The sequence below is a fragment of the Xyrauchen texanus genome, chromosome 24 (assembly GCF_025860055.1).
Source record: "Xyrauchen texanus isolate HMW12.3.18 chromosome 24, RBS_HiC_50CHRs, whole genome shotgun sequence".
NCBI classification, from domain to species: domain Eukaryota; kingdom Metazoa; phylum Chordata; class Actinopteri; order Cypriniformes; family Catostomidae; genus Xyrauchen; species Xyrauchen texanus.
This window is the reverse complement of record NC_068299.1, coordinates 7232798-7255728: the sequence shown is the minus strand read 5'-3', so window position 1 is coordinate 7255728 and position 22931 is coordinate 7232798. Positions and strand designations below refer to the sequence as shown.

Genomic DNA, 22931 nt, shown 5'->3' with positions numbered 1-22931 from the left:
ACAGTGATATTGTTGGAAGATATTTATCTATATGCAGAGATATTGACTGCGTGCCTGATGGGGTGAATTTAGTAGGGAACGGCAGAGTGAACGTCCCCTGCCATGCACCACATAAATGATTAGCTGCATTGTTTAATCTTGACGTGATTCTCGACTGCTTGAATTTTTGAAAGGGCAAAAACATCCACAGGACTGAACTGCGGCAGAGGAGCTTCAGGAGGCCTGACACCCCTGACAGCTTTTAAAAGGGGTTATTGAGAGTGAAAGTGTGTGGAAAAAACAGACATAGAGGGAAAGAGAAAGCAAGCATGCGATGAATAAATATATTTAAAGATCAAATGACCTGTAGGCAGCATTTTAACCCTTTTTTGAACATCATTTGAGAGTGCAATTTTTGAAAGTTTTTTTTAATCAAATCTTTAAGCTACATTCACCTTTCATTAATTTTAAGGCATACAAATACATTAATTATAATGAATACATTTCCATTCAATTCATAATCATCAACCAATTCCTCTTAACTGGGAAACATTAAGTATGACCAATGTCAATTAAATATATTGATAGTTGATTAATCTGCGAATAGTTTTCTTGATAAATGTATGTGTGTGTGTGTGTGTGTGTGTGTGTGTGTGCACATGTGTGGAGGTTCTCCATGCCACAGAACACATCACCAACTGACTTCTGATTTTTATTGGTAACTATTTTCATTATTGATTGTTATCAAATTTACTGATTAGCTGTTGTGGAAAGATTACCAGAACATGAAACAATTCATGATAAAACATTTGAGATGGAGGAAAATTAGACAGATATGAAAAGAGAATGAGATATTCAGCATTTGTTCAGAAATGAGGGGCCTAGAGTCTCAAACGCCACTGTTGAAGGCTGAGCAGAATCGTCTGAATCTGATTGGCTGGCCTCAGTTTCATCCTGTTCAGACTCTGGCTCTGCAAGCAAAACAGTCTTGGGCTTTTTATTACCTCCTTTATAACTATAATCATCTTTCCCATCTATGGTCCCAGTGGATCTATCTGCATCAGTTCCATTGTAAAAGTTCTTGAGGATCCCTCTCAATTCAGGTGTGGTACGGGCAGAAACAGGGCGGAGTCTGCCCAGGGTGTGTAGAGTCGGAGAGTGGATGGGCAGTCCAGGAGACTGAGTGGTGACTGGGGGTGGGGTGGAGTTCCTCCTCAGAGGTGGGGGGGATAGCGAGAAGCAAGAAGGGATGGGAGGAGAGGGTGGTGGGCTGTCTGGGGGGTCTGATATGATTTCCAGTCTGACCTCACCAGGTTCCACTGTCACGTAGCTGGATATACTGGAGCTAAACTTTCTTAGGACGGGTGGAGTCGGCCGCTGTGCCGTGGGTGGGGGAGGGGTCTCACCATCGTTTCTAGTGATGATAATGCAGGGTGGGACATCCTGACCAACAGAAACAGGGCTGTACGAGACCAAGATAGCACTGAGGAGCGGGTCATCCAGATCCAAAGAAGCATAAGAGTCCCGATTCTGTCTGGGCGTCCGTTCAGCTAAAGCTTGCTGCTCGAACTGCCTGGCCTGCTCTCTGACTGATAGCTTTGTCTCTGTGCTACAAGCACTCATATCCAGATCTACATCAAGCTCATCTCTGCTGTCTTTAAGCCCTGCCTTCAGCTCTTGCTCCTCCCACTCAGCAGGGTCCCAGAGAGCCTGTCGTCTTGGAGCATCGTAAAGCCCACACCCTCGAATATGGGATGGCAAGGACCAAGAAGTCTTCTGGCTGCTGGGGCTTGTTGGAGAAGGGGTGTTACTTTCCAAAAACCTACCTAGCTTATGCACCTCAGAGCTGGGTTCAGAACTGCTGGGCATTCCTTCCTGGTAAAGAGGGTTTTGAGTGGTTAGAGGCCGTTGATCCGAAAGGAAGGTGATAGTACTCTCTGATCTGGGACACTTATTGTGCAAGTTGCCGTTTTCAGACTGTTTGTGTGCAGCAATAGCGCGAGAGGCAAACGCGCTTATCATTTTCTGTCGATCCACCTCCTCCATTACAGACTTCCTGCGTCCACTGCAGTCCGTGAGAGGAAACGACAGGAGAAGAGAGAGTGATTGAAGCATTTGAGGAAAGAGAGGGGAAGGAATTGAGGGAGGAAACAGTAGTGGGACAATGGAGCGGTAAGGAGTTTATCTAGCTAACCTACAAAAGCTTGAATCTGCTATAACTCTATATGCACAGTATGTATGCTTTATTTGAAGGTGAAGTGAGTAAGATGAAGTTCTGCAACACTAGCATCAACAAATGGAAATGAAGAAATAATTACTGTTTTCAAACAGGCTACTCAAACCCCATCTTCCATTGGTTGGCCAAACAGTACAAACCCAAACGTATGCAGTGTTGCTGTGTTGAGCTGGTTAGGATGCTCAAACAAACAAAGGAATGTTTTGATGCCACCTCAGGGCAACAATGTTTACCTTTTAGGGTAATGAAGCTACAACTGGTATCCCCAAGTCTCAAAATATTAAACTAGATTATGAGAAAATATTAAAACACTGACAAAAATAAATAACACACTTCACCTTTAAACAAGGAAAAGAGCTGTTTTGATCATTATGGAACAACTGTTTGCCTTGTTAAATGTACATAGTATCAAAATGTTGTTTTCCTTTCAATAAGCAATTTGACAGCTTAAAAACATATAAAAGCATAATGGTAAAAAATTCTAGTAGCAGCTACTGAGGAGGAGCCACTGACAAGAACCTACAAAGCACAACTGTGAATCGAGAGGGATTTTTCGAATACATTGATAACATCATGTAAGGAGGAACACTGCAGGGATATGCTACATTATTCTACGTTACTCACTGTACTCCAAGCCTGGAAAACACAGCAGAGCAGATCAGAGATTGAAAGAAATGTGAGAAAAAGACATGCAGATAGACAAGAGTTGAAGATGAGTTTCACAGTGAGACACATGTAAAAGATAAAGGGGAAAGCATGAGCATTGCTGTGTCAAACATGAATGACGATACAAACACTCATTTACTAGCCCTGTGGGGTAAATGTGCATTGAATGTGCAGTATTGATGTCCATACATTATACACGCAATAAAACCTGCATAGCTATGCTAATATTTTAGTGGCAAGGAATATATAAGGGGAAATCGCACGAAAACATGTCCAGGACATATTTGTGCATATTAGTTAACTATATAGTTAACATGACCTAACAATGGATGATAATTTCACAGCACTTTATTAATGTTAATTTCAACATTTACTAATACATTTATACAGATAAGATGCTGTATATGTTAACATTAGTAAATGCATTATGAACTAACAATAAACAATTGTATTTTTGTAAACTGACTTTAACAAAGATGAATAAATGCTGTCAAAATCTATTGTTCAATGTTAGTTCATGATACCTAATGCATTTACTGTACTAATGTTAACAAACACAATCTTACTGTTAAATGCTTTAATTTACAATTTTAATAATATGTAACAATTTTCATAATCACAATTTTCACAATCATTAGATTTATGGAAACTATATACAGTATTATTGCATTAAGGTAAGGAAAAAAATATATATTATTAATACAAATATAATATGTTTAGGGGTCACACAGACAATACTTGATGATTAATTTTTAAGATTGCTGAGAGTCTACTGTTTTTATTCATATCTGAAAGAGTACATATTGCTGTAAAGCAATACACACACACACACACACACACACACACACACACACACACACACACACACACACACACACACACTTTATCCATTTATGTTCTTAAACTGCTGTTCAGGAAAACTGCACAGCAATCTCAGCATCTATTCTAATGGATTCTACACAAAATCACTTATTTCTGTAAGCAGCTGCATTTGTTTTGATTGCGTTAAATCAAAAGGCACTTTAAAGGTTTTTACCTGAGGGACACAGATGTTGCACTGGGGCTATAATCTTTTTATCTATTAACATTTAATTCCTATTTTAGCATGGCCTTGAATTTGAAAATGGTCTACTTCAATAAACATGTGTGTCCAGTTATCAAGTCTCCATCAGTAGACTTCCTATTTAAGTCCAAAGCACAGCTAATTTACCCAAGAAACAATTACCTCTGGGATGGCAAAAAGGAACACTCGCTCCCTTTGAAGAGCATCAAGACTATATGGAAAAACCCATTTCTTTCTCAAATGAAAAATCAAGTCAGGTGATTAAAGTGGTAGTTCACCAAAATAAAAGTAATTTTGGCCATTTCGTACTCACTCTAATTTAATTCAAAATCCACTTGATTTTCATTATTGTATGAAACATAAAATTAGATTTTGCAGAATGTTTACATTGATTTTTTTCCATACAAGGAAAGTAGCTGGTGAAAATATTGCCCAGAGTTGTAGTTTTCAACTGTCATACATGCATGCGATTTTCAATCCTGTGCCTCAAGTGATGTCACACCAGATTTTACATCAATGACCATAATGCATTTGGTTCATGCATGTCTTGTGACTGATTGTGATACACATAATTTCAATACGTAGAAAAGTCAATGAGATTTTAGTGCTATGTTGGATGAGAAGATATTAAGCAAATAACGACTAACATTACGGTCTTACACTTTCATCACATGGAAAAGAACAGCTTGAACATTCTACAAAACTTCTTCCACAGAAGAAAAGAATATGACGCGGGTGAGCAAAAGATACATTTACATTTTTGGGTAAACTATTCTTGACTTGTCCTTTAGATTCGTACAAATTCACACACACACAAACGCATGCACACACACACACACACGTTGTGTTTCCATGTTTTATGGGGACTTTCCATAGACATAATGGTTTTTATACTGTACAAACTTTATATTCTATCCCCTAAACCCAACCCTACCCCTAAACCTAACCCTCACAGAAAACATTCTGCATTTTTACATTTTCAAAAAACATAATTTAGTATGATTTATAAGATGTTTTCCTCATGGGGACCGACAAAATGTCCCCACAAGGTCAAAAATTTCGGGTTTTACTATCCTTATGGGGACATTTGGTGATAAATACACGCTCACACACACACACACACACACACACACACACACTTCTGAAGACATGCACACTTTCTCCTTTATGCTGGTATTCACAAACTAATCTCACTCACTGTCTCTCTCTCTCCTATCTCTCTTGAAGTTTGTAGGTATTTTGGTGACTTACATGCCGCTCTCTCCCAGCTCCTCATAGAGATTGGTCCGAGGGGCTGCTGTTGTTTTGCCAGCAGGTAGTGCCATCTGGATACGGGCGGTTTTGGCACACTCTGCCTGCCTCCTGTAAATCATACAGAGAAGGGTTTTCTCTCATTCAAAAGACTAATTTCAGACGTATTATTGGAAGATATGAGGTCTGGAACTCCAGCAACTCTCATTTGATCTGTTCCAGCTCTTTTTATTCATGCAATGTAAAATATCTTGGGTTATTCAGCACCTTTCAAACTGAGATGAGGTGTTTTATTAGAATGGAACTGAACTAAGTTCTCTTTGACCAATGAGGTCATGAAACTAGTCATGTCTGTTCATTTTCAAAGGTCTCTATTGTGCTGGAATCAGAGAGGACTGGAGAGAGCATATCCTCCCATGTTCATCTCAATTCATCCACTGAACTGAATAAAGAGACTATGAAAGTACACAGAGTCCGGCGAATAATTCATCAAAAAGAAGAATCACACTTACTCTTTGAATCTGGGTGAAGGATCCACAGGCAGCCACAGGAAGTGCAGGGAACGAGGAAGAGAATGGACAATTAATTAGCATGGAAGTAATTTCTCAAAACACACAGGGAAGGAATTCACTAAGAATTAATTGTGCCCAGTAAAAGCATGTGCTGTCTGCGCTGGTTTAGCGCCTGATCCACTAAAGGAATTATGCTGCTAAACTCAATTTGCACGCGCAATTTCGATCTTGCAGTACGATTCTCTGCACTACATACTCTGCACTACATCTGACACACTTTGACAGGACTGAACAGCATCACTTGTGATCCAGACATCTGAATTATCTCTTTAACATGCCGAAAGTGCACTTGACTAGATCGTTATGGTGGATATGTGCCAGGTTACAATGCTCTTCTTCATCATTTGAGCATTATTTAATGTACCCAAATAGTAACATTTTCTACCTCATCTGGCTATAATAGCACAATCTAAATAGCACCAGGTAATTTTTGTGAATAAAGTGCAATCTACAATAAGCCTCATTTACATAGAAAGGAAGTGTGTTTGTGTCACGATCCCCTGTTGTCTACTCTGTGTTTCACTTGTCACCTGTCATAAACTACACTTCCCATAATTCCCTGCCCTCATCATTGCCAGTCATTCATTGTTCTCACCTGTGTCTCGTCTGATCATCATTATCCTTGTGTATTTAAACATTTAACGACCGACTACGAATGGAGAAACAACAGGGTTTAAATACACAAGGATAATGATGATCAGACGAGACACAGGTGAGAACAATGAATGACTGGCAATGATGAGGGCAGGGAATTATGGGAAGTGTAGTTTATGACAGGTGACAAGTGAAACACAGGGCAGACAACAGGGGATCGTGACAGTTTGCATGGAAAGGAATGACAACGACTAAATGTAAATAGTCAAGATGCAGCGCAATTTCAGCGCTGATCGTGCCTGTTTAAACTAGCTTGCAGTTTGTTAGTGAATAGCAAATGTGGCACAACTGTTTAGTGAGTTCGGCCCACACTGTCTGCATTGTTTTAGGACTTGAATCACTAGAGGAACTCATTGCAATACAGACCCAAACAAGAGGCACAATGCAAATCCTTATCTTGCAGGTCGGTTTTAGGAGTTGTAGATGATGACTACTGCGATCTGGCACACTTTACTAAGAATGTAAAGCACTATTAGCCTTTTAAAATGCAGACCGTATGCTTGTCTGCCCATTGTGTCTGGACATATGCCCAATTTGAATGCTCTTCTTTATCATTAGATTAATTACTGCTGCCATGAGCAATAGAAAATCTTCACAAACATCTCTTTTAAATAATAGTAATAACAATGGGCAACATTAATTGTGCAAGACAAATAGCTCATAGTTTCGTGAATAAGACGCCACCCATATTAAGGCAACATCCACACTAATCTGTTTTCAATTTCCAAACAGCATCGTTTTCCAAAGTATGTGGTACTAGAGAGCTTTTTAGAAAGTCTCAGTTTTCGATGGAGGAAAACGCTGTTCCATTGTGGATAAGGGTGTAAACGAGGCAAAAATCATATTTGTGTGGATGTGGTCTAACACATTGACATCAGACATAACCGATGTCGTACAAACAGCTCAGCTGATTACAATATTCTCCCCACAGGCTTTTTTTTTTAGAACCAAAAAACTTTCTTTGTGTTGATAACGTGGAGCCTCCATGTTGTTTTGGATGCAACTCCTGCTTTAAGTGTGCGTGTATTAATGATTCATGCTTTACGTTAAGATGTGATAACAGCAAAGGATAACCCCAGTTTATCAAACATCTTCACTGCTTAGAAGCAATACATCTCTCCATTCTTCTTCCCCATTTTGTATTTCTTGCACACACTCTCTCTCATCCGGACCCTGGGCGTCCTGCAGGCTATCTGAGATGTGGCCCTCTCAACATTATTTATTTAACCAGAATGCAATTATTCAGAGGGCAGCACGAGATCTCGTGTTGAGATATACACACACAATATACACTTTTGTCAACTACTGGTAAATGCATTTTTAAACAAATAAACTATTAATATTATCATCATCCATCTTCATGCACTCATCCAACTGAATTTAAACTTAATGCAAAATAAAGTCTTTAGCATGTGTGAAAAAATCTGCATGGTAAAATCAACTGTGTGTTTTGGGCAAATTAATGCATTGGTTTGTAAATATTTTCCCCATTTTCTTAAATAAAAATTAGAAATTTGAAAGTTGAAATCACACTGAATTTGGGCTTCTACAGATGCATATAACATCCTTTAACAACCTCTGAGTGTATGGTAGGCCCATTTTGAAACCCATTTCTCTCATGAGAAAATGAATGGGATTTTTTCATTCGGAACCCTATTGTTGCACTATACTGAGACTTTTGCACAGCTGTTTATGTTCCATTCAGTGATCACCCATCTGTTATGTATTTACACAATAGCTGATTACTGACTCATTGGCGTGTGCATGAGGTCAAGACCTCTCTCTCTCTCTCTCTCTCTCTCTCTCTCTCTCCCTCTCCCTGTCTGTCTCTCTGTCTCTCTTTCTCTCTATCTGTCTGTCTACCGTGTATGGAGAAAGGCCCACATGCAGTATTGTCGAGGGGGTTTCAGAGGTGTGACGGATGGAGTGAATGCTGGGGATCTGTCACAAATGCCTAGAATTAATCTGCTTTCACACAGAGCTTTCATCTGCTTTTAATCTGCTTTCATCTCAACTGGCTGGGAGATTAGCCTGTTAGCATGGCTAATTACTGAAAAAAGAACTATTTCAATAGCTGGCATTGAATTCAAGCTTTCACATCTCTTTCTTTCTCTTTCACCTACAGAGTTTACAACAGAGATGTACAATGGTAGATTAAAATGTCTTCATGATTTAGTTATTTTTGATTTTCCCAAGGATCGACCATCCATCCATCCATCCATCCATCCATCTAACAATCTACAGTATATACACTCACCGGCCACTTTATTAGGTACACCTATACATCTACATATTCATGCAATTATTTAATCAGCCTATTGTGTGGCAGCATTGTAGTACATAAAATCATGCAGATATGGGTCAGGAGCTTCAGTTAATGTTCACATCAACCATCATAATGGGGAAAAAAATTATCTTAATGATTTGGACCATGGCATGATTGTTGGTGCCAGATGGGACAGATACAGATACAGTATTTCTGTAACTGCTGATACCCTGGTATTTTCATGAACAACAGTCTCTAGATTATATAGAGAATGGTGCAAAAAAAAAAAGTTCTGTGGACGAAAATGCCTTGTTGAAAGAGGTCAAGAGGAGAATGGCCAGACTGGTTCGAGCTGACAGAAAGGCTACGGTAACTCAGATAATCACTCTGTACAATTGTAGTGAGGAAAATAGCATTTCAGAATGCACAATATGTCGAACCTTTAGGCGAATGGGCTACAACAACAGAAATCCACGTCGGGTTCCACTTCTGTCAGCCAAGAACAGAAAACTGAGGATGCAGTGGGTCTATCATTTATGTACCTCAGCAGAGATTTGTCAGACCAGATGATGTTTTTCCAATCATTGACTGTCCAATATTGGTGAGCCAGTGCACACTGCAGCCTCAGTTTCCTGTTCTTAACTGGCAGTAGTAGGGGTCTTCTGCTGCTGTAGCCCATTCGCCTCAAAGTTTGACGTGTTTAGAAATGCCTTTATGCATAGCACTGCTGTAACCAGTGTTTATTTGGATTACTGTCCACTTCCTGTCAGCTTGCACCAGTATGGCCATTCTGCTGACCTTTGTCATAAACCATTTTTGCCCACAGAACTGCCGCTCGCTGGATGTTTTGTTTTTCACACCATTCACTTTACACACTAGAGACTGTTTTGTGCTAAAATCCCAAGAGATTAGCAGTTACAGAAATACTCAAACCAGCCCGTCTGGAATAATGCCATAATCTAAATCACTGAGATCACATTTTTCCCCATTATGATGGTATAATAGTTTTTATACGCATGTTTAGATGGGTTATTGGAGAGAGAGAGGGAGAGAGAGAGAGAGAGAGACAGGAAATGACTGGGGAGAAGAGGGGATCAAGATCGGGAAAGGACCTCAAGCCAGCACTCGAGCTCAGGTCGCCTGGGATGCTACTGCACTCTAAGTCTACGGCTCTGACACTCTTGAATATATTTAAAGATTCTATGCTATGAACATGAAAGACTCTGTAAAATACGGGGACTAGATCTTCCTCTATAGATGCATATCCATAAGAATGTTCATCACACCTGTGACAATACTCACTGTTTGTACGTCACCATGATGATGAGAATAGCAGGAATGCAGCACAGGATGATGATAATGGCCAGTGCCAACAGCGCCCCCTCTGTGTAGCCCACTGCCTGTGCAGCCTTCTTCACACTTGCCACAATGTCAGGAGAACGGATCTCCAGAATCCGTCCGCCCTCACCCAGGTATGGCTGGAACTCTTTGTTGATGTCCAGAATCTTTCCATCCAGAAATCTGTCAAACACAAACACTGATCATTACCGCACATGATGCTGTCATTTACAGCAGCCAAAACCTTTTGATTGGTTATGAGATCATTATGAGAGACAAACAAATCAACAAGTATATAAGTGAATATTCAGTATTAGGGAGGAGAGGTGTGTGTGTGTGTGTGTGAGGTGGGGGCATCAAATTGAGGAAAATTAAGGAATGGTCAGCCACAATTTGCATATTGGAGACAACTATCCCTTTATTCCTAGCTGCATTCTGTTGTCAAATATGTTTGTGTAAAGACTGCTAAACAGGGGAATTGCACAACAAACCCGTTCAGAAAAAACCTGTCCACCTTGTCAGGGATTAGTGCCTATCCCACACTTCAGCCTAGAAACCTCATGACAGACAGTTAGATGTTGATAACATTCAGTGTCAATGTAAAGCATGTCAACAGGGGACCAGGAGCCAAGAATCCAGCTAATGAGGACAGCATCCATTCAGCTGCATTTAGCCATTTACAGTTCATTCTATGGGTTACTAGGCAACATGATGTGGAAACCCTCATTCTCCCTTGTGTAGGTATATGGCTTGTGTTATGGGTTATTATCACTTGATGTCTAGATATAGAGCTGATTATCTGGCCTACTCACTAGCAGAGCTGTTTTCCTAAACTGAAACTATGAAAGGGCTTGCCTTTAACACACTTCCCTGATCAATAATGTTCACACAGACCTGCATGTTAAAGTACTTCATAAGCATCTACGCCGGACCAATTAGCACTCCTGCAAAAGAACACTTCAAGAGAATTACCTTGCAAACAGGATTTTTCCAAACACAATCAATGTTCCAGTGTGATGTGCTTTTGATCTATGTGGTCAAATAGACCAGCAAGTCTACACGTACTTGAGCTTCAAAACATCGGACTAGTTTTCTTTCAGTATGAGAAATAATTAATAGATTTTTGTTTTAAAGGTTCATTAAAGGGATAGTTCACACACAAATTGAAATTCTCTCATCATTTACTCACCCTAATGCCATTCCAGATGTGTGAATAACTTTCATCTGCTGAACTCTCTCAGCTTTTTTGCTTCATACAGTGCAAGTGAATGGGTGCCAACATTTTTAAGCTAAAAAAAAAAAATCACATATGTCAGCATAAAAGTAATCCAAGATACTCCAGTGGTTAAATCAAGAAACAGATGACATTCTTCTTCTTGTGTTTTTGGTGATTCACATTCTTCATGCATAACTCCCCCTACTGGGTAGGAAGTAGAATTTAAAGCAAAAATATGGATTGAAACGCTGGAGTCATATGGATTACTTTTAAGATGCCTTTTTGTGCTTTTTTGGAGTGTCAAAATAAACTAATTGTTCTTCACTTATTATTTGCATGGACTGACACAATTTAATACATTTTTATATACAATTGGATTAAAAAGGCAAAATAACAATTTCCAAGATGATATCTGCACAACACCCACTGAATCAAATTAAATGCAACAAAATAAAGTTGTGGGATCATAATGTATCTTACTGTTTGAAATGTGTACAGCTGCATAATGGATTATGTTTCCAATACTGTTTTTGCTATACAAAGTGATATTATACAATATATACTGTGCAGTATGCAAGTATTCTGAATTTTTTAACCAGATATTTAAGTCATTATTTAGTGAAAATCTTGATGTCCATTGCACATTCATTAGAGTACAAGAGAGAAGATTGTTAGCAGTGACTGGGACCATTTTTCAAAACTTCTCTTTTTGTGTTCTGCAGACAAACGTTTTCTGGGTTTGGAATGACAAGAGGGTGGGTAAATTATGACAGAATTTTCATTTTTGGGCAAGCTATTCCTTTGAGGAAGGCCTTAAGCCCCTTTGTACTGTACCTTTAAGAAACACAAGCAAATGCAATTCTGCTGCAGACAACTGATCTTCAAAAATGACTGGCATATTCATGAACATTGACAATAGTTTTACACAAAAGCCTTTTATCATTTTGCATCAGGTCCCTTGTGTGGATAAAGAGGCACAGCACGGTTTAACTCATGCTGTTGCAGACACACAACGTGAATGTGATCAACAATGGCTAGCTGTTTTTATGGTATTTTGAGTCAATTGGCTTCAAACCAGCGGGATGACTGGAGTTGTCAATACAAAACACCACTGAAAGTGACCAGATGGATTCTGGATGCAAAAAGGGTTTAATGAGTGGAATTTTTATTTCAGACTGTGAATTCAGCTCAGACTCTTAAGCTTAAAGAAACAGATTTTGATTATTATGACTTGAGACACAATAAAACAACTTTGACTGCAGTAGAACATATGAAAAGAAAACAGCTGATGCTCCCAGTCAGAAAAGTAAACAAACACAAAGTCCAAAGAACAGCGTGATTACATATAACTTTCATATCATGACTCCTAACACTGAATAAAATGACAGATTACATCAACACACACACACAAAAAGAGTCATCCGTATTAGAAAAATCACAAATATACATTATCATACTGTATCATACTACACATTCATAACTCAACTGTTTTTCCTAGACAACAACCAAAATAAATGGAGAGCCAGTGGAGCTGATGTAAATGGTCTGCACTTATATAGCGTCTTTTTAACCTTTACGATATTCAAAGCACTTTACACTGTGACTCATTCACCCATTCATACACCAATGGTGACAGAGCTGCTATGCAAGGTGCTAGCCTGCCATTGGGGAGCAAATTGGTGTTCAGTGTCTTGCCCAAGGACACTTCGGCATGTGGAGTCATGTGGGCTGGGATTCGAACCACCAACCCTGCGAATAGTGGCCGACCCGCTCTACCAACTGCTACAGCCTGAAAAAATATCTGTGCTCAAAATACAAATGGATGACTTGGCACTACTGTGATTACAGCACACGCACATTCTGCTGCTGACCGATTTATAGTTAAAAGTACTTAAATATTTATAATTTTCAATCCAAAAGCAATTGTTTCTCTTTAAAATACATTCATTTCACTGCTGGAGTCATATGGATGATGTTTAAGCTCACTGTCACCATGTTCTTTTTGGTGCTTCAAAAGTTGAAATCACCATTCACTTGCATTTTAAGGACCTATGGAGCTGAGATGTTCTTCTATTTTTCTTCAAACGTGTTCAGCAGAGGACAGAAAGTCATACACACCTGGGATGGCATTAGGGTGAGTAAATGATCTGAGAATTTAAATGAATTTTTTTGGGTGAACAATCCCTTTAATACGCAGAGACAACAAAAACTACACACTCCAGCTATAATTTGCCTGCTTTTCAGATTTGCCTCCAGAGAAAAAGAACCTGATATGCACTGTTATCTTAAATGTGACTCTGCTAGAGTTTCTCAACAATCTCAAAAGTCTGATAAAGTCCACCCCCTCACCCCCCAAAGCCAGAGCTTTAGATATCAACTCAAGCATTTCTCATTAAATTCTCCAAAGACCAAATTATCTAAATTATATATCATTAAATATTATCTACGTTCATACTTTTCATATGAAAACCCAGGAAATTGTTAAAAGAATAGTTATTCTGTCCCTAATTACCCTAATTACCTCTTACCCTAATGTTGTTCCAAACCTATGACTTTTTTCTTAAGCAGAACACAAAATGATTTTGTATTATATTTTTATGAATATTGCGATTCATCTTTTCAATACAATGGCAGTTCATAGTGACTCACTTTAAAGCCTTATAAAGGACCTAAACGTTTCTTAAAAGTGATCTATGCAAATGGTGCATCATATTCCAAGTCTTCTGTAGCCATACAATAGGTTTTGGCAAGAAACAAGCCATTTTTCACTTAAAATATTGACGTGTGTTTCGCAATGATGAGTGCTATGAAAAACGCTTCACAGTGGCTTGCGCATTCAAGCAAGAACTTGCACTGTTTGGCACTAAAAACAACACAAATTCTCACAAATTACCATGAAAGAGTTTCTCTCATGCACTCATGACAAAATAATGACTGAATTTTCTTTGTTGGGTGAACTATTCCTTTAAAGCTCTACTCAAAAACCTAGTGAGCTGCCTTGCTGTCTAAGCAGGAAACAAGTCATTTCGTTAGATTCTGAAATACAGAAGGCAGAATAAGGCAGGTGGTCTCTGTTTGTGAATATAAATGAGATGTGTATTGGCTGAGTAAACATATTTGAACTGGATCCAGATGACACGTGTTGGATCCCAGAGACAGACGTGTCTCCCCACTTGGCCACGGGCACAGCAGAGTTTAAATGAGCTTACTGCTCAGTCTATGGACGTCAGGGGGATTTTTCCTCACAGCTTAGTGGAACAGGTGCTTCCTATGTGCACTGTGCCTCCAGAGCAGCTTTACAAATCAATAAATTCTCCTTTAAAATGCAATTTTTTGCCACTTTTAATCAGACATAAAAGAGGAAGGACAGAAAATGACAAGGAGATGAAGAGCAATAGGATTCGGGATAGTTGCAAACTTTAAGCACCACAACTCAGTACTAACTGGCATTCTTTCTTTTTTCTAAATGTTGAAAACATACACTACCAGTCCAAAGATTGTGTGTCCAAATGTTTGACTAGAAGAGTACAAACAAATCACTAGCAGGCTGTTTGTTAAAGGCATTAATTAGGAGTGGGTGGGACTTTGGCTTACTTGAAGAGCTCTTGTCTGGAGATGGCTCTGTTGGTAAGAGGGTCGATGGCGTAGACCTGCAGGTCTGATTTGGAGTAGTCCTCCAGTTCATATCCCTCTCCGTGCCGCCGTGGGCCAATCGATTCCACTATCACTTTAGCACCAGGGATCTGATCTTGCACATAGCGTTCCAAAATACTGAGAGAGAGAGAGAGAGAGAGAGAGAAGAGAGAGAGAGAGAGAAAAAACTGTATGATTATATATTTGTCAAACATTAAACGGAAGAACTCAACTGTATTTAATATAATTCTATATTTAATACATGTATATCTATTAAGTGTATATTCCTCTTTTGTAAGTTGCTTTGGATAAAACCATCTGCCAAATGAATAAATGAAAATATCATTGTTGGCAGTTCAAATCAGCTTAAATGGATAGTTCACACACACACACACACACACACACACACACACACACACACACACACACACATGTTGTGTTTCCATGTTTATGGGGACATTTGTCCCACAAAGTGATACACCACACACACACACACACACACACACACACACACACACACACACACACACACACACACACATGTTGTGTTTCCATGTTTTATGGGGACTTTCCATAGACATAATGGTTTTTATACTGTACAAACGTTATATTATATCCCCTAAACCTAACCCTACCCCTAAACCTAACCCTCACAGAAAACTTTCTGCATTTTTACATTTTCAAAAAACATAATTTAGTATGATTTATAAGCTGTTTTCCTCATGGGGGCCGACAAAATGTCCCCACAAGGTCAAAAATTTCAGGTTTTACTATCCTTATGGGGACATCTGGTCCCCACAAAGTGATAAATACACGCTCACACACACACACACACACACACACACACACACACACACACACACACACACACACACACGCATTGGGTTTCCATGTTACCATTCTATCCCCTAACCCAGGGGTCCCCAAACTTTTTTCTATGAGGGCCACATAATTTTTCCTTTCTATAATGGAGGGCCGTAGTCTAACAGAAAATGGCATGGGCCGGATTGATTTATTGTGGAGATTTTATTATGATTTTAAATGGATTTACAGTATTATGCCTCCTAATGCTAGATTAATTTATTATTTATGCACCATACATATCAAGTGATATATAGCCTATTAAAAGAGCATTATTACTATCGTAATGACATTTTTTCATATTCATTGCTATTGAAATCAAATTATTTACTTACTCATGCGTATTAGGCTAATCAGTGTGAACTATGGGCTTGTTTCTGGCTGGTGAGAAGTCCAATGTCAGGTTCCATTCCTGTCACAGCCAGTCTCAAAGACTGATGCAAATGTTCATCAGTGAGTCTTGATCTCATCGGATTTTTCATCAGTTTCATGCCTGAAAAGGTTTGCTCACAGATATACGTGCTGCCAAAAAGTGTGGACATCTTCATTGCATTCCTTCTGATGTTTGGGTAGGTCTCGTTAGGGAGGGCAGTATAGAATTCAATGAGACTGTTGGGCTTAAACGCGTCTTTCAGAACATCACAGTTCTGTAACTCAGCCAACTCAAACTGATAAGAAGGCAGGACTTCGTCAATGTCAGCAGCAAAAGGGTTCTGAAAAGGCGGATTTCTTTAGCGTGGACATGTAGCTCACGGAATCGCGACATCAAACTCCGCCTTCAGCATTTCCAGCGCTTCCACTGACTTTTCAGCTGGGAATGGGACCACTGGTTTCTCAGCTGAGAGGCTTTGGGTAACAGGGAGATGGGTGAAGTCTTGCTTTTGCACTTGTCCCACAAGCAGTGCTAGTTTCACCTCAAATGCTTTTATGTGGGAATACATGTCACATATTAGTTTCCCCTTGCCTTGGAGCTGCACGTTGAGGCCATTCAACATTTCTGTCACATCTGTTAAAAAGGCGAGGTCCCATTTCCATTTTGTGTCGATCAGTTCTGGGACAGTTTTGCCCTTTGTCAGAAGAAAAACATTGATTTCGGGTAGCAGCTCGTAAAAACGCCTCAAAACTCTGCCCCGGCTTAACCATCGGACTTCTGTGTGGTAAAGCACATCTCCGTGAGAAGACTCTAGCTCGGACAGAAAGACTTGGACCTGCCTGTGTTTAAGTCCGTTTGCTCTGATGAAGTTTATACAGGACACCACCACTTTCATAATCGATTTCCACTTCAGAACTTTGCAGCACAGTGCTTGCTGGTGAATTAGGCAGTGTACTTGTAAAGGGGGCATGAGACCTCTTTCCTCCATTTCTCTATTCATGCATCCTATCAGTCCCCTTGACGCGCCAACCATACTAGGAGCTCCGTCAGTCATGATGCTGGCCAGCTTAGACCAGTCTAGATCCAACTCGTCTATCGTTTGGCACACTTTACCAAAAATATCCTCCCCTGTCGTAGTACCTTTGAGACATTTTAGGGCTGCCAGTTCCTCGGACACTTCAAAGTTTGAGCTAACTCCGCGAAGAAAATGAGCAGCTGTGCTGTGTCCTGCACGTCATTATTTTCATCCAGCGCTAATGCAAAAAAATCTAATTCTTTAACTTTTTCCTTCAGCTGGGCATATACATTATACCCCATTTCTTCAATTCGTCTGGTGATTGTACTTGCAGACAGACTCATCGCATTTAAGACGTCTTTCTTATCGGGGCACACCTCCTCCGCAACAGCATTCATACATTTCTTTATGAACTCACCATCACTGAATGGCCTACCGCAGGTTGCAATCAGTTTAGCTACCTGAAAGCTAGCTCGAATAGATGACTGGTTCAACTGGGTTTGCCGTACAAACGTATTTTGCTGAGCAGATAGTCCACTTTTTAGCTTTGACACTTTGTCTGCTCTCATTTGGCCTTGTAAACTCGCATACTTGTCTCTGTGGCGGGTTTCATAGTGTCGGCGCAGATTGTATTCTTTGAACACGGAGACTGTTTCTTGACAGATGAGGCAAACAGCCATTTCTTTGCATTGAACAAAAAAATAATCACTTGTCCACTTTTGGTTAAATACCCTGCATTCTGAATCAACTTTTCTCTTTCCCAACCGTTTGGCCATTTTGTTGTCACTTTAAATTTTCTTGCTGGATCGCGTGCACCCGCTCGATCACGATGGAACGTTAATCCGGGTGAATCTAACAAATATTTTGGCTACTTTAATAATTATAACTAAGGGAAATTTTATTTTGAAAGCCAATATGTATTATCAAATACAAATATGATATGACTAAAACATATTTAAAATTAAATTGTAAAAATATTTCTCTGCATGGCATTGTTCAGAGGGCCGGTCCAAATGTGGGGGCGGGCCGTATTCGGCCCGCGGGCCGTAGTTTGGGGACCCTGCCCTAACCCTATACCTACCCTTAAACCTAACCCTCACAGAATACTTTCTGGATTTTTACATTTTCCTAAAACATTATGAGACCGACAAATTGTCCCAAAAACATCAATGATTTCGGGTTTTACTATCCTTATGGGGACATTTGGTCCCCACAAAATGATAAATACACACGCACACACACACACACACACACACACACACACACACACACACACACACACACACACACACACACACACACACAAACACACAAAAAAAAGAACTCTAGTAATTTACCCATCCTTATGTCGTTCCAATCCCGTATGAATTTCTTTCTCCCATGGAACACAAAAGATGATGTTAGGCTGAATGTTAACCTTAGCCTCCTTTCTATTTAATAGCATTTTTTCTCCATACAGTGAAAGTAAAAGAGGACAGATGCTAACATTCTGCCTAGCATCTCTTTTAGTGTTCAATTGAAGAATGTAAGTCATAAAGACCAGTATTATGACAGAATTAAAATTATTTGGTGAAATACAACTTTGAAATGTATTACAATACAAATGTGTTTCTCCTTGCTAAGCCTCTACTGAAGGGTGACTCTGAAGAAGAACATGGCCAGGTGATATTTCATTCAAAATGATACAATTTTTACACGGTTTTACACGGGACACGATCACCACACATTCCCTATTCATTTTCAATAAGAGAGACGTGGCAGGCGACAAAATTGAGGCGGCTGCCACTTGTCGCTGACCAATCAAACGACATTTAACTTTAATGTAGTCAGAAACAACATGAAGACGAATAAACTCGCTGTTGCTGAATTTCCTGAGCTATATAATGTTTCTTTGAGTGTTTATAGAGAAATAAATAGGAAAAGAGCTGAGTCGGTGTACCAGGTGAAAATAGGCTACGAATACTTGCATAGTTTATGTTGGGAAGATAGATGACTGTGATATATTCAAATGGCCATGGATCATATATATAAATGTTCTCTTCTGCAATAGGTGTCTGAAAAATGAACTTTAGATAAACAGATATTAGCAGAGTGTTTTGTGGATTTTTAATGTTAATTTGTAGCATTCCCATTTTAATGATTAATGTGATATTATTTATACTATATCAATTTGGAAATAAAAACAAAGTAATGCAGTCTGTTTCTCTAGTCATTAAAAAATGCAGAATTCATCAAATTTGGGGACAGATGGCAAGATGCCATCAATACTTACAATTATATTATTTAGCTTTTTAACCTTTATATAATTTTACAAGAAATTACAAAATAAAATATATTACAATATTTCTAGTTATACCACTTTTTTTGTTTTTTTTTAGAAAGAAGTGCCATTATATTTATGTACATGAAAACTAATAAAATATTTACAGTAATCCCTCAGAGACCCAGTATCTGAGCAGAAGCAGCGGTTGCACCTAACCGTAAAAACATTACTGTCTGGACACAATTACTTTTATGTGTTTTACAACTACTATGATGTATATATATACTTTACAGTCTAAATATGGTTAACATAATAGGCTTAACATTTTTTGTTAACATAAGTAATGAAACTGAATGCACTTGTGATGAGGAGGAGGGCAGGGTCAGGCTGTGACGACACACGCCCTGAATCGGGCTAATCAGCCGGGAGGGGGATAAAGACTAGCTGGAGGCACCAGGTCGAGAGAGAGAGAGAGAGAGAGAGAGAGAGAGAGAGAGAGAGATTGAGAGAAACTTTATGTTTACTTTTCAGCCGGTTTCCACCTCCTCCTTGTCCATCCTTTAACTTTTACAGCGCTTAATCATGAAAATGTCATAATGCAAAAAAAAAATAAAAATAAATATTGATGTTCTAAAAATAGGTTTCCTTTTTTTATTCAGAATCAAATTATTTGTTTCTGTCTATTGTTTTTAGAGTGACACGTGACCTGGATATGTTCTTTCTGAGATTCTCCTCATAACTCTATATAACTGCTACATGTTTTAAGCATAGAAAACAGTTAGCGTGCTGAAAAACATGGAAACGTTTTTTAAAAAAACTGAGAAAAGTTTGTGTATTTTGTATAAAGGGTTTTTTATTTGAGATAAGAGATTGTACATTTTAGATGCCCTATTAAATCAAAGCACCCGAGAAAACAAAAGCTGCTGATAGTGCAGGAAACATTTTAATGTAACTCTAGGAAAGCAGCAGTGCAGAGGCAGACCGTGAAGGAAGAAATCTCACCTTATCAACTGCTCCTTGTTCTCCTCCACCACTGTGGGTGGAACATTGGATACCACAACCTGCATGTCCAACGCATTCACAACTGACACCTAAAACACACACACAGAACATATGAGACAGAAGATTGAAATCACTTTGATATGTTTTATTTTTCCTTATTTTGATGATTTTTGTGTTTGGTATTTTTGTATTTTTTCTGAAAAGCTTAAAAGATTGATTTAAAATTTAGCTGATCATTTCAACTAAACAGCCATTACAGATTCAAATTGTTGGTGGTGGTGTTGTTAGTCCCATTTTCTAGAACTACTTTTTGTAAAGAATATAAAGCATATAAAGCAAGACGTGTGACAAGGATGGATTACAATAGTAGTCTGATACAATTTGTAACTTATTAACTTAGCCAAATAAAAAAGCACATTAAAACCACTGCAATATTCATGATGTTGCATAATTGCATGTAACCAACAAAATCGTTCTGAATATATTGTGAATATTTAATACTTAATACAGAGGGGTCTAAATTGCTCTTTTGAACATTCTCAATGGGCTTTTGATTCTTGAGTGTATGCCGCATTAAAGCAAAATGGGCAAATACACATACAAAGAAATTCTGAAAGTTCATTTTTCAATGTAACTTTTTACATAAATGATTTTGTGGATAAGATAGTGTGTGATAAATAGAAGCTTTTTCACTAGTGGTGTAATACTTTTGATCCCCACTGTATACTGTATATCACCACGTAAAGTGCTGTATGCAGTTTGAAAGTCCTTTAATTCAGATGCTCAAAAACAGTGTGATGGCTTAATGCATGTTAATAGAAACACTTACTATACCAGCAGGAAATTCAACAGCAATGTAGAATTAAAATGATGCAAGCATTAATGATATGATTTCTAAAAACCTGATGCACACACCCTCTTATTTTATTAGGTGTTCATTAGCTTCAGAGATTTACCATAAAGGCACAAATCACTGGCTGCAACAGTCCAGCAAATATAGAAGTATAAATAATTCAGCTTACTGAAACAGATCATTTATATATTCATTACTGCACTAACTAAAGCACAAACACCACATGCACTTACACAAACAAACATTTTATTCTAACATAACACACTGAAAAGCACAAGTATACAGACTGACAGGATATTTACCAAACTAAGAGGCACTCCAGAGAGATATTTTCATCCTATATTAATTGCTGATTACTGTTACGGAATTAGACTTATTATAAATGATTCAGTGATTTGACTTTTTGCATGCAGCTGCAAAAACTTTACCAACATTCTAAGTGGACATCAGTGAGACAATTTCAGAATAATAAATGTATATGATACCTTTGTATTCATAAGTCAATTTCATAGGTTAAAGGTCACACACACTCACCACTACATCTGCTCTGCTGCTCAGTCCCTGACCGTAGTTGTCTGTAGCGATGACCTCAAACTTGAAGTAGGATCGGCGCATGTTTCGGAACATGATGGCGCTCTTGATAACACCAGTGTACGGCTCAATAACGAAACTGTCCTGCCCTTCTGCCGTGGGAGGGATGATCAGTCTGTAGGCCATCTTACTGTAGTTTCCTGTGTCAATATCTGTAGCCTGATACACACACACACACACACACAGAAATATCCACAGACAAATAGAATATCTTGACCTCCAAAACAAATAGCATTGTCCGTTTATATAAAGGAAGAATTTCAATATTTTAAAGGCTAATATAAAAAGGTGCCAGCCTTATTGAAATAATTCCTATACATTCCTATACTAATTGAAACAAAAGCAGTACAGTATAAGGGAGAATTTAAGGTCATGTCAACAGTAATATATTTTCATTTGATAATGCATTGATTTTATTACATTTCCACCTCACATCCACACTACGAGTTTTCCTTCACTAAAAAAGAAGTCCTTGGAAAACGCTCTCCATAACGCATATTTTAGAATATAAAGTTAGCGTTAAAACGTTAGGAAATGGAAAACGAAAAGTTCAAACTTAAACAGATTAGTGTGGATGTGACTTTAAGGAAGAGCTCATCCAATAAGTAAAATCCTGTCATGAATTACTCACCCATGTCCTTCCAATCCCAAAGTTTCTTTGGCTGTTACATATCATTGGTTATTGTATGTGTCCTGAAGAGTTGCAATGTGCATTGTCTGAATATGTGGAATAACACATGAGATATTGTTCATTTTTGGTCCTATTGGGAGCTTGATAACCCCTGGTTATTATATGCATCCACTGTATTGAAAAGAGCAGTTTGGGCATACTTTTCTATTCAAAGAGGAAAGAAAACTCTAAAGTTACACCATGAGGGTGAGTAAAAGATGACATGATTTAATTTTTGGATGAACTATCCTGTTAAAAGCCTTTAAAATGATTTGCCAGCTACAAAAAATAAATACGAACTCTCTTTAGTTTTCACATCAACAGTTTAATTCAATAACCTCCTTATCAAGAGATATAACTCTACATTTATCAGATAACCTCTAGCAGCCAACTAGCAGGAGTCCAATCTGTGTATTTTACTTGTCTTCC

At 38.6% G+C, this 22931-nt stretch overlaps 1 protein-coding gene across 1 annotated transcript in view; it reads right to left on the bottom strand.

Moving 5' to 3' along the window:
- LOC127617558 (protocadherin-15-like) overlaps positions 1 to 22931 on the bottom strand; it is a 214307-nt gene that overhangs the window by 13870 nt on the left and 177506 nt on the right. Inside the window, exons 28-33 of the mRNA XM_052089526.1 lie at positions 21776 to 21991; positions 20389 to 20477; positions 14836 to 15012; positions 9990 to 10208; positions 5708 to 5716; positions 5196 to 5306 (exon numbers count right to left, since the gene is read on the bottom strand). Of these exons, the coding sequence (XP_051945486.1) occupies positions 5196 to 5306; positions 5708 to 5716; positions 9990 to 10208; positions 14836 to 15012; positions 20389 to 20477; positions 21776 to 21991 (821 nt within the window). The remainder of the gene's footprint in view (positions 1 to 5195; positions 5307 to 5707; positions 5717 to 9989; positions 10209 to 14835; positions 15013 to 20388; positions 20478 to 21775; positions 21992 to 22931) is intronic.